The sequence below is a fragment of the Sesamum indicum genome, linkage group LG11, assembly GCF_000512975.1.
Source record: "Sesamum indicum cultivar Zhongzhi No. 13 linkage group LG11, S_indicum_v1.0, whole genome shotgun sequence".
NCBI classification, from domain to species: domain Eukaryota; kingdom Viridiplantae; phylum Streptophyta; class Magnoliopsida; order Lamiales; family Pedaliaceae; genus Sesamum; species Sesamum indicum.
Window position 1 is genome coordinate 8304276 of NC_026155.1, and position 13029 is coordinate 8317304.

Genomic DNA, 13029 nt, shown 5'->3' on the forward strand with positions numbered 1-13029 from the left:
GCACTAAGGGCTGATCTCATCCTAAGATAATTTGAGCTTCAAAAATTAAAATAAACTATCTAGAGAAATTTTGTCATCAAGAAATTAACAAAAATTTCTCAGCAACAAGATTAAGAAAAAGATTAAAAACTTTAATTTCAATCAACTAAATTAAACCATAAAATATAAAATAAATCAAATCAAATTAAGTTAATCTTTATAAACAAAAATATAAGAAAATTAAATATTAAATACTAACTTTTGTGTTTCCTAAGTCTATTTACCCTCTTCTTGTGATATTTTAGGAAAATTAAAGAAGATTTGAAAATAATTTTTTGTTGGGTGGGAAGAAGATTTGAATAAAGAATAAAAGTAAGTTTTTTTTTTTTTTTTTCAAGTGTATGGTATCCGATCAAGTAGTTCAGTTGGGGAGCCCTACTTGAAACCCGACTCAATTAACTTGACATCCATTTTTTTAGAAAAAGAATACAATAAAGATCATCTCAAGGCGGGAAAAGGTGCGTTTTCCCCCCCTTTTAATGCTTTGTTCGTCCATACTAACATCTAATTTAATGGTAAGGACAAAACATGTTGAAAATATAACAGTTTGAGGACTAATAATATTAAGCCTGAAAGTTTAAGAACCAAAATCACAATAAATGATTAAGTATAGGGATCAAAATTATATATTTTTTTTACACAAAATCGATGTGGCGATCCATAATCATTCGGATTGAATTTTTTCTATTTCAATTCATTTTACTTCTTTTATTTTAATTAATATATACATATATATATATATATAAAGCACATACAGAGACTATATTGTTTATTTATTTAAAAAAATATTTTATATACGCGATATTTATATTTTAAATAAAATAAAATAAGATTATTAATTTCGTGGATTATTTCTTCGATTGGGAAAAACTGATAACTGAATTAAGATTTTTCTGATTATTAATGCAATGTCGGAACCCTTTTCCCTCATCAAACCATGAAATAGTTAGCCCCCTTCAAGCAAACGGATTTCTCAGCCTCAAACGTCAAACCGTCTTCAGTTTTCTCCTCCGAAATCGCCGTTGCTCAGGCCGCGTGAAGCCGATTCTAGTGGCAGTGATAACTTGGAACATTGGAACGATTTCGTCATCCGGCCGCAATCGGGCTAACTGTGATGCTCAGAGCACTACTTTGGAGGTCTGCTGTTGGGCAATGCACCGCGGGTGCTCCTTTTTCCCAGTTAATGTTGTGTGTAAGTTCTTTTATTGTTATATACCAATGTTATGTGCTTCGGTGACTTTCTTAGCTTTATTGTTTTGTTTACATTTTTAGCCGTCTTTGCTGTCTTTATGTTGCAGAGAGGAATGCACAGTAGGAATAAGAAGGCGATGGAGTTCATAGCCAAAGGGTATAGTGCTTTGCAGGAAGTTGATCGAGTTATTGATTATTGTGAACTTAATGACAAGCGTCTCATCCCTTTACTTAGGGTAATTTTCATGCTTGAATACGAAATTTAGATAATCGAATTCTGTTATTATCATATTTCTGGCACCATGATCCCTTTTATTACATTTCTTGAAATTAGATTGGGGTTTCTGGATGTGCTGGAATGGTCAACTCGTAGTTGGTCAGATTTCAGTAGAATATGGAGTAATTGTGTAGAGGTCATGGCTTGATTTGGTACTTAGATTAATTCTTGATACATGATCGTTGATCCTATAGTATTGTGATCCTATAGTTTGTATATCCACTTTTTTTGAATCATGTGGATTGTTTTGTGTAATGGATTTTCATTGAATCATTTGAGACTGTTATGAGTAAGCTTATGGACTAGCTGAAATGCTTGACCGGTTATCTGCTAACATATTAAACAAGTTCCAATCTCTTACTGGATAAACTCTACTGAAATGCATGTCTATTGTGCTCGTGGTTTTTTGTTTTTTGTTTTCTTATTTATTATAATTTATTTACCTGTTTCTTCTTTGTGTGACTTGTGTTACTTGCTGATGAATCCCATGTATATTTATGAGGTCACAATGTTGGATTCTTCTCATTTTACAGAGAATTGGCAAGCTTGCTCTGATCTAATATTTGATCCATGATTGAATAAGACTGCACTTAGGTGATAATTGATATAGACCTGAAATTATTGCGTTCTTTTTGTTTCTTAGGCTATTGCTTGAGCTTTTGTTGTAGATTAAGTCTTTCTATAGCAATTTTCTCTTGATTTAGGAAGTTTTAGAAGGTAAATGTTATTTTGTTAATTGGGTTCCAGAGGGCGCATCATCTAATTTCCCCTCTGCCTCCACAACTTTGTTATAGTGGTTTAAGTTTTCTTTACCTAACGGCATATCTGGTTTATTTATTATCCCAAAGTAAATCTTACATGTCCTGGTTTTTTTTATGCCTAATTGTTCCAGCAACATTCTTTGTTTTGGTTCCTGTTGTCAGGCAGCAAAAGAACAGTTTGAGTTGGCCCTGGAAGCTGACAACTCGAACACTCATGCTAGGTATTGGTTATCCAAACTGCACCTCAAATACCATGTCCCCGGTGCAAACAAAGCAGTGTAAGTAGCAACATACTTTCCTGATGTATCTAGTGATGTTTCTATTTGACTTATTGGGTGGGCGAAAATGTTACATTTGTTAATGTTGTTCAGTACTTTGTTCGAACTCCTTATATTTGTTTACCCTTACTCATCATAACAGAGGGGCTGCTTTGCTAGTGGAAGCTGCTGAGATGGGTGATCCAGATGCACAGTATGAACTTGGCTGCCGCTTAAGAGTTGAGGTTAGACATCTAGTAAACCAAGGAGTCTTGTGTTGGTTGAAACCCTCTATTGCCACTTTGTGGAGCTAAAATTACTTCGCAGATTTTAACCGTATTAGTGCGAAGCTAAAAATAATAATCTTCTATTACCACAAACTCATCCTTTTCAAGTACAATGAAAATGAAACAAGTTATACGTGCAAATATCAATAATTGATAACATCTGTTAGTGTATATATATATGTGTGTGTGTGTATAGATAGATAGATATGTATATCTCTAGACATTTCGACCGCAATAAGTTGCAAGCAGAACAATAACAAAGAATAGTCTTGTCTAGAACTGGTGTTACTTTAACTTGCTCCATCTATGTTTTAATTATAAATAAATTGTCATATGCTTAACATAATAAAATAATATAAATTAACATTATCAAATAATATAATATTTCTTATGTATATTATATTTCAAGTATTAGAATGTCAATAGTAGGAATATGGTATAAAATTCATTTTCAACTCATTCGATTTGTCACCTTGTAACGTCATTTCATTTTATGGATTTGATCAATTTTCATTGAAAATTAAAGAGTAGAAATATTATGGAAGATGAGAACTAAAATAAATTTTTCAGAAAATATTAGAATAATTTCTTTTTATATTTTGCATTTTAAATTTGACCCATATTTTGACAAATATAAAAAAACTAGCCCCCATCCCCAGAAATGTATTCGAAGCTCCTGTGGAGTTATCTGCTTTGTATCTGTTCTTTGCTCTTTCAATTTTTGAATACTCCATAGGTATATTTGATGCATATTCTACCTCTATTTGAGATGTATTGATATCCACTACAACGTATTTAATATTATAATATATTGCCCTTTTAGTAGTACCCATGCATCATAGGTAGGAACCAACTTGGTACTTTTGACATTAAACTATTGTAATCTCTCCCACATAGATTCATCTTTATTCATATGTCGCTGCTGGACTCTGAGCTCTAGTACTTCTTTTCTGGAATTCTTGTCAAACGAAGTCTCTGACAGTCTCATGGGATTTTCACCTTTCAAAACGTATTTATTGGTTATGGTTTTTTCGCCACAACCGCACCATCTTCATGTCCACCTTCCTTTTGAATTTCTGAAACGCATATTAGAATTGATTGAAACATAGTTCGTGGAAAGATGGTGGTGTCTGTAGAAAGATTTTAAAGTAGTATTTTAATCTTTTGCTCAAGAGAACTTTAACTGCAATTTTAATTCTGTTGAGAAAGTAATGTTGCTTATATTTTTGGTCATTTCTTTATCTTGTTCAACAGAGAAATTTTTGTTCTTCATATTTTGGCAGAATGATTATGTTCAATCTGATCAACAAGCATTTTATTATCTGGAGAAGGCAGTGGACCAGGTACTTTCTGATGGCTCGTAGAAGATACTGTATTCTTTAGTGTCATGCTGGAACATATGGTGGATGAGACCTTACTAGAACTTGTCATTTTAGTTGCATCCTGGTGCTCTCTACCTCTTGGGAGCTGTGTATTTGAGTGGGGATTGTGTGAAGCAAGACATTTCGTCTGCATTATGGTGTTTCCACAGAGCATCTGAGAAGGTAGTCAAAACCTATGCTTGTTGAGATATAACTGGTCTTGGTACAGAAATAGGGTTGTCAAATTCAACTGCTTGCTACTACATCTCAGCAAAAAGTTGTGGAAAGAATTTGATGGCTTATGATTCCTCGTTGTTTAGCTGTTAGATTTGTCATATTGTTCTAGTAAGAAACGTTGCATCAAATAACATTCTCTCTTTGATTTCATTTAGGGCCATGCTGGTGCTGCCATTGCCTATGGATCACTTCTTCTTAGAGGTTAGTTCTTTCCCATGGAAAGCCGCAATTTGTTTTCAAATGTTCAAGAATTATGTAATGTTTGAGGAACTTGGATTTTGATGGATATTAACGCATTAGCTCCTGCTCTGATTGCTGGTAAAAATGGGCGAAAAAGAATGAACTGTTGAATAGCTGAAGAAATATGCGTATCTTAACTTAATAGGAACGATGGTGGATTTCTATTTCATTAATATCTTCGTCCATCCCCTTCTTTTTTCTATGGTAAGGTTCTGCTATGTGCATTGCCCATACCTATGTGTTACGTACTTGTACACCGTATGTCTACCATTGATGCTCGTATTTCCCTTTTAATGTCCTCAAATAATGTTCCATTTGCTTAGATAAGACTTTTCTCCTGAAGTCTACTCACTTAAAAGTAATGTTGTAACCCATTCTCTCAACCATTGAATTGATGTTAACTTTTAAGGTAAATTACAACTTCCCTTGAGGTTTGGCATAATTAAGAATACTCTTTCGTTGTTTGCAAAATTATAAATACCTTCACGATATTTGATGAAATTATGTAACCCTTGGATGGAGGTATGAATTTGTCAATTTTGCCCTTACTGTATTTTTTATTTTTATTTTTTGAAAAAAATTGTAAAAAAATCTTACGGGGTGGATGGGAACAATTGAAAATTATAAAAAAAATCCATTTAGTCCATAAAAAAAATATTTTTTTTAAATAAATAAAATTGTAGTTCTTAGTCTATAATGGCATTTTGATTTTATGTAGCTACTTGTCCTTCCCTTTGCAGTTGATTTTATGTGTAGAAACCACAAACATGATCATCTTTCAGGTTTCTTTGTCACTTATTGATTTGACATTTTTGTTACAAATGGTCTAGGTGTTCAACTTCCTGAAACACTTACCAAGTTCAATGTAAAGAAAGGATTCTCAAACAGAAAATCAAGGAAGGATGCTGCAAGTCCAGAGTCTAATCCCGTTGAGTTGGCGAGACAACAATTTGAAATTGCTGCCAATGCAGGATGTGATCTTGGCTTGAAATGGTTACAACGACTGGAGAAGGAAGAGAAAAACCTGCTGAGTTCTTAATGTATTATCAGAACATTGTGGGCGGATGCCCTTCAAGTCATGCATAAGGTTAGATTACAAATCTGCTTCTGACGATCGTATAATCTTGCTAGATAGCCCATGAATCGTGGAATGAATTTCTACTAATTCTTTTTGAAATAGTTTAACTAATTTAAAAAAATTCATGACGAACATCAACTTTACAGAGGTAAAGTGCGCATTCCACGGTTGCCATTGTCCGGTTATTTATTTTTTGTTCTTTCTGGTATAATATCAGAATGAAAAATTGTGTTAGGCACTCCTAATAACTATGTAGGAAGCTCACTAGTCATGCTAAGATTTATAAGTTTTTAAAGAAGCTATTCATTCAATAACCAAAAGTGTTGAATAATGTGTACTTATAGGCTTATATGGAAGATAAACACTGGATTGGCTAGGCTAATTAAGTCGAATCATATTTAAGTATGGCCGTTGGTTGATGGATCTATCCAAACTCATGACGTTCAAGCTTAATAAAAGTGAGTCAATGTTACTTAAGTTACATTCACGCTATACAAAGTTACTTTCGCCACAAATAATTCATTCACGCTATAAAAGTGACTTTTATATACACAGAATAAATTCACAAAAAAAGGCAACTCCCAAAGCTTTTTGCTATGATGAACTTCTACTACCATAAGTTCCACCTCTTCATTGACATCAAACCTCAAGATTTTGATATTATATTCTAAATTACCTCGTAATTCTCCACAAATTAGGAGAAGATTGCATATCTAATTCAAGAACAAGTTCCATCTCTTGGATTGACGTTTAGAGGGTGATTGTTATGTGGGAATGAAATGGATATTCCCAAGTTCATTTTGACATCTATGATTGGTATGCTTTAGGTATAAGAATACTTATTTTTTTAGATAAGGGATTGCCATTTCCTCTCTCAACATGTTGGGAATGAAAGTTATTTTATCTTTTTTTTGTTGTTGGTATTGGATTAATATTTAGTTTTAATTGTGGTTAAATTTAAGTACTTCTTGTGTCTAGTATTGAAAAATAATTATGTATGTATGGTAATAAAAAAGTGATATTTAATTATTTTACTCATTCAAAGTATTTCTCACTTGGTATTGAATAAATAATGGTAGATGTGAATATGAGAACGATATAACGAATTATGACAAAAAGTTACTAATAAGAACGAATTTGTATGCTAGAAATTGCTTATCTTAGAAAATCGTCCTTTGCTTGAGGGGGCTGAACTTAGTTTTATAGCTGAAGTTTCCCAGTGATGAGGGAGTTTGGTAGGAGTGTTTAAAGTTCGGTTAAACTGGTCGAATTGAATCGATCGTATTTTTATTTTTTTTTCCTTTGAAAAGTTTTAGTTTTCGATTCGGTTTTTTTGGTCATACCGAACAGAATCAAAAATCAAATTTTTTTTATTATTAATTATATTATATTATATTTATATATTAATATTATAATATAAAATATAACTAAAAGTAAAAGAGAAAGGAAAGATCAAAGAATAAAAATGCAGACACAGTAACAGAGTGCTCTTCTCGACTTCTCTTCTCCTTCGCCACTGATCCACTCTCTCCACTCTCCACGTCCAGTGGCAGCGAGTCTCTCTCCTGCGATTTAGGCTTCGTTGTTTTTCTTCTTCGTTCTCAGGTAATTTTTCTTTCTTTGTTAGTAGAAAAAATTCAAGAAATTTGACTTACAAATCTTACTTTCAAGGTGTTTGAAGAAATGCCTGATTCAAAATTTTTGAAATTTTGATTTGTATTCATAAATATTCTTTTATGATACATTTTATTTTTTAAATTTTGATATTTTGGTACATGTATATCTGGATAAAATTGAAAAAATACCAAAATTATTTATATACATATTTAAACAAGAATGGTTTTTTTAACCAAAAAATTGAACCGGTTTCGGTTAAAATTGAACCTAACCTATTGGGTTCCATTTTTTAAAATCGAACCGAAAATTCGATTCAATTAACCGAACTGAACACCCCTAGAGTTTGGCCTCTGAGGAGGTCAAGGAGGTGGTGTGGCTAGTGGATAAGGAAGGCCTAGGATGCCCTTTCGTGTTTTTCTGGACTTTGGGTTTTTTGGGTTGGTTGTTGAGCTGAGAACTAGATTTGACTTTGAGCTTTCTATTTGTAATCATATCATAGTTTGTGGGAGTGTTTGCAAAAATTTTTGCTTTTAGAGAAGTGAGTTTTGTAAAAAAAGTGGAAAGTTGTGGTAGAATCAAAAGTGGGTAGCGTTTGTATAAGAGTCAAAAACAGATAAAAGCTAAATTAGATAATATTTAGAGAAAAATCACTTCTAAAATAAACTTAATTGATGAAAGACCATTTTCTCTTTATGTGTTAAAAAGATATTATTTTTAACTTGTTGTTTGTCAGTAATAATTATTTTTTGAAAAAAATCATAAATTTATTTCGATCAGTATTTCATATTTATATTTTTAAAAATATTAAAGAATATTTTTAATTTAATAATGCTCCACTAAGCAATATAATTGTTGATTCATGCACAAGAATTAAACTTGCATGGCTGAAAAAATATTATTTTATTAATTAATCAAATAATAATATGTGAATGAAATAATATAATTAGATAATATAGCACATATAAAAAACTTAAAATATTAAATATGTGCAAGTGTAAATTTAATTATTGTGAAATTTTAAATTAATATTTAAAAACTTCGATATCAACTTTAAATATATAATTTTAAAAATAAATTAAAAATAGTAAAGTTGAATTAAGATTAGGGTAAAATACACTTTACCCTCTTGAACTATTCGTTATGTAACATTTAGCCCCTAAACTAACAAATATAACACTTATCCGCTATAATTAGATTTTCGGATAATATTAACCTTATATTATATATTTATATTTGGTTCAAAGAAATTTTTTTTATAATAAAATAAAATATAATTAATGAGTTGACATTCCAAACACTTCAAAAAAAATTTTTTTTTAAACCAGAAGGTGAAATCCACTTTTTTAAAAGCGTTGGCAAACACTTCCTATATTGGTTAACTTAATTTCTATTCTTTAGTTTTCTTTTATTTATTTTCATATTTTATTGAAGTTAAATTTTTTAAATTTTACTTCTGCTTATTATACTAAATTACTCAAATGCATAACTTATGAACTTAAACTAAAATTCGATATATTAAAAATAGAAAAACAAAAAAATTGGATACCCAAAGTTTGGATTTTTGAGTAGCCGTATGAGGATGGGATAAGTAGTCAAAAGTAGTGTATCTAAAACCCTCCGATATCTGACATGATGTGACTTCCAAACCCTGATTCTGACCTTCACAATTGGTCGCTGCCTGTCCTCTTCTTTTGCAACGACCAGACCCCAAAATCCAACTATTAATTGTAGAGAATATATATGTGTATGTATTACAACTACACTATTTATTAACAAAAAGATTCTTCCAATCATCACGGTTGCTAGAATACGTATCGTTTACAATATTCTTAATCTGAAAATAATTATTCTCTATTAATTAATTTGCTACTTTCAAAATTAATTAAGCATGGAATAATGGATGGTGGTTTGATGGCTACATGATATGATATGATATTGGATTCAAATTATACTACATCTTTATAAAATCGGATAATCATATCATTCTTTCGTGAGATTTGATATAATTATATGATTTAAGAAATTATATTTAGTATCCTTTAGGTTTGCTTCCGTTGGTCAATTCCACTGAATTTGTTGATATTAATAAAAAAAATTGAATGAAAATTGATGTTATTTTCAATTGACATGCTAGTGACTTATTACAGATCAAACAATTTATTTCCGACTAAGCTACCATTATAACAGTGAAAATATACCTCATCACATGCATTAATGCGTGAAGACATATAAGGGTAATTTGACCATAAAAGAATTTATTTGAACTGCAATAAATCAGTAATAAATCAATTGAGGATAAATATAGATTTTTATCCATTTTTTGTTATTCGACGAATTTTGACTAATGGAGGAGCTTATTTGTTGGGCAAAAGCAAACTTCAAGAGTGCAATACGTAATTTCCCAAACCTCAAGGAGTCTACGTGCAATTACAACAAACCTCATGAAAAGATTATCCCTTATATAATATATGCACATCACGTTTATAATTATTATAATTTTATTTTATTTAAAATTTTATACACATATGATATATATTAAATAAATAAAATATGTAACATAATTAACAATAAAAGAATATATTATACCACCAATTAATAAACCAATCATTTTGTGCATGTGGGGAGAGTGACAAAGGAATCACTCTGCACAGCCAGATAGAACGTGCAGCCACTACTGGCCGTCCACGTGTCCCCCATCGACGGCGCTAACATGGGTCTGGGACCCTTTATGATCAGCTGTGACAGAGAGGATTCTCTTCCTCCGCCTCCATTGATTTGAAGATGCTAATACTATATAACTTCCATTCTTCTATATATATATATATTGCTTCGAAGTATACAGAGAAGAGTAGAGCAAATTGTGTCAGGATTTTCATCAATTTCTGTTTTTTGGAAGAAAATGGAGATTCCGAGATTGTTGGTTCTGGTCGCAGTTTTTGCTCTTCTTTCACTACTCCTGGTTGTTCCTTCCGTCAATGCTCAAGTCTCCGCGCCAGCTCCTGCTCCTTCAAGCGATGGTATCTTCTATTCTCCCTTCTTCTTTTGCAAAAATCTGATTCTCTGTTTGGATCGAAGGATTTGAGGTATTGCGATTTTGAAATTTGAAGTGATGGATACGAATCTGAGTTGTTGAGATTTGTTTGGGTAATTTTGGTTTAATGACGGATTCTACGTCTTTTCACACTCATTTGAATGAGCTGTTTTCTCTAGTTTGCATTTCAAACCTCAATTTCAAAACCCTACAGCAAATCCAATTCCCTGAATCCAAACGTTTCTTCTTTTTTCTTTTGAACATATGTATATCTACTTCAATGAAGGTTTTGAATTCGAATTTCTTTTTAATTTTTGTTTTCTTTTGGGGTGTGTGTGAGTACAGGGGTAGCGATTGATCAAGGAATAGCATATGTGTTGATGCTGGTTGCTTTGGCTGTCACCTACATTCTTCATTGATGCATTTGAGTGAAAGCTTATTCTTTCTCAAGTTGATGAGTTGATTCGTTCTGTATATGTTCGCCAATTGACAGATCTTGTTTTTTTGGATTTGTTCTTGTTTATTCCTTCCTTCCTTCCCCATCTTCTCTACACATTTAGCTGTCGCTCCCACGTAAATTTTGTAGTTGGTGACGGAGTCACTTTGAGTATCCACTATCCGTCTACATGCCCTCCAAATAAAGAAAGGCTAAATTGTTGATATTAATTAATTTTAAATTCACAAACAGTATCATTTTTTTAATAAATTATCATTACGCCTTTTAAAACTATAATTATAATTATAAATACATTTCTCATTATTAGCAAAAGTTTTCGTAAATATCTCCTAAAGTACGCTATACTGTCACTTCTTAAGGGAGTGTATCTATGGTTTCGTAAAAGATATAGAATATTTATATATTTAGATATAATTTTTTTTTAGGTAAAGTAAATTCCGTAGATGAAATAAATCTGTGTACAATCGGGGATAGGCATGCTACCGCTATGTACAACTTAACCAATAGCAAGCCAAGAACAAAAATACAAACAAATTAGACTAAGCTTACCATGCTATCTTCCATAATCTATACAAAATCGAGGCTTGCAAACTCGGTTGCAGATCCTCACTAACAATCTGAAGCCGTACTTTGCTCTAGGATACTCCAAGCTGATCTATCAGGAGACATGGACTTTCCTTGGAACCTTCGTTGGTTTCTCTCTAGCCATATATTGTACACAACCGAGGCCAAAAGTGATCGATAAGATGCATTGATGAAACGTTGTTTGCCTCCATCGCAACACACCTTACTGCCACTAATCATATGGCCATTGGAAACTAACCTCTTGCTTAAGGATACGGATGCAACGTGTGGAGTAGTCACATTGAAAGAAGAGGTGCATGCGCACGAGTCTCAATCATCTGATCATTAGATAACTCACAATTCTTGTTATCAAGCTGACATCAGATTTTGCCTAGCGTGAAAAGCCGCTCCAGAATTGCTAGCCACTAGATCGATGAAGGTGTGTCTAGCAATTTTGAAGGTGCCGAACTCCACAGGACCTTAGAAGTTGGTGGATTGAACTAAGAATATGTTGCTGCAGTGGTGAAACAGCCTGAATTCCCCTTCCATATAATCAAGTCATCGCCTAGAGTAATGTTTTAGTGGTGAACCCGCCTGAATTCTCCTTACGTCTAGTATCCATCATATTTATTTCCATCTAATAAATATAAATCTAGTTGAAATTTACGGAATTTATTATTGATATCAGCAAAAAAAAAAAAAAGAAATTAAATAAAATTTTATATTTACCTGCAATTGACTTATTGCACCTCAAATAGATCTTTTCTCAAACCACCCTTATACATCTTCATATGCTAATGCATGTGAGGACGTACATCTTCATCCTCATAAGGATAGTTTGGTCATAATCAGTATGGATATAAATAATATTTTTCTAGTACAAGTAGAGTATTACTTACTCATATGAAGGTCTACTCCGATTTGCACGTAGTGTTGGTATCAATTAAGCCTCCTAACTATAAGATATACATTTATTTACTTGAATTAATTATTTGAACAAAATTGCACTTATGTATGATGCAGTTATGTTGGTTTTGTATATTTTAAGTCAAACTTCAAATTACTTTTAAATGGAAGAAAAAATAATTTAAATTATTATTTAGAAAAGTAAGTGAAATATTTAACTTTTTATTAAGGGCAGACTCCTAAAACTAACTGCCCTTAATTATACTTTTTTTCTGTTAACAAAGAACCATCTTTTTTTAGTAATTAATTGTATTAATAATTATTATTTATACAAATCTAAAAAAAATCAATTTTATTCATTAATTTTTTTATTTAATTAAATAAATATAATAAAATTTTAAATGATGTATACTTCTATTGCATCACATGTGCCCAATAAAAGTTAAATTAGGTAAAGAATCAATATAACATATAAGTGCTTGTTTGGTGCTTACATGTTCATAAGAGACAACCCCAGAATGATAAATTATTGAAACTCTATATATTTTTTTACACGCATGCACCTCAAATGTACGCACATACCTAAAATTCAAACACTAACCTCGCATAAAAAATTCTTATGTCCGCAACTATTAGGTTGCCCCACAAAGACGAACAATTTGAATGGGTATTCAATCGTGTAGGATATGTATTGGGTATAAAAACATAGCTATGGGTACAAATTCT

At 31.8% G+C, this 13029-nt stretch overlaps 1 protein-coding gene and 1 long non-coding RNA gene across 3 annotated transcripts; both read left to right on the forward strand.

Moving 5' to 3' along the window:
• On the forward strand, window positions 925–5902 carry LOC105173578. 2 transcript variants are annotated; one of them, XM_011095369.2, is made up of 8 exons: window positions 927–1231; window positions 1338–1466; window positions 2431–2546; window positions 2689–2770; window positions 4096–4155; window positions 4249–4356; window positions 4566–4611; window positions 5481–5902. In XM_011095369.2, the coding sequence occupies exons 1-8, from the start codon at window positions 1154–1156 to the stop codon at window positions 5687–5689; spliced, it is 828 nt and encodes a 275-aa protein (XP_011093671.1). In that variant the 5' UTR covers window positions 927–1153; the 3' UTR covers window positions 5690–5902. The 2 variants fall into 2 exon arrangements, with proteins under 2 accessions (XP_011093672.1, XP_011093671.1); XM_011095370.2 differs by lacking the exon at window positions 4249–4356 and having other exon boundaries at window positions 925–1231.
• Window positions 7188–11040, forward strand: LOC105173579. The gene is made up of 3 exons (XR_848755.2): window positions 7188–7333; window positions 9971–10362; window positions 10722–11040. It is a non-coding gene; the product is annotated as an uncharacterized LOC105173579 (long non-coding RNA).

What these genes read in the sequence shown, in the direction of transcription:
- LOC105173578 (XM_011095369.2), top strand. Translation starts at nt 1,154, where the DNA reads ATGCTCAGAGCACTACTTTGGAGGTCTGCTGTTGGGCAATGCACCGCG. An exon ending in TTTCCCAGTTAATGTTGTGT is followed by an intron (nt 1,232 to 1,337) that starts GTAAGTTCTTTT and finishes TTTATGTTGCAG; the next exon opens with AGAGGAATGCACAGTAGGAA. An exon ending in TCCACAGAGCATCTGAGAAG is followed by an intron (nt 4,357 to 4,565) that starts GTAGTCAAAACC and finishes GATTTCATTTAG; the next exon opens with GGCCATGCTGGTGCTGCCAT.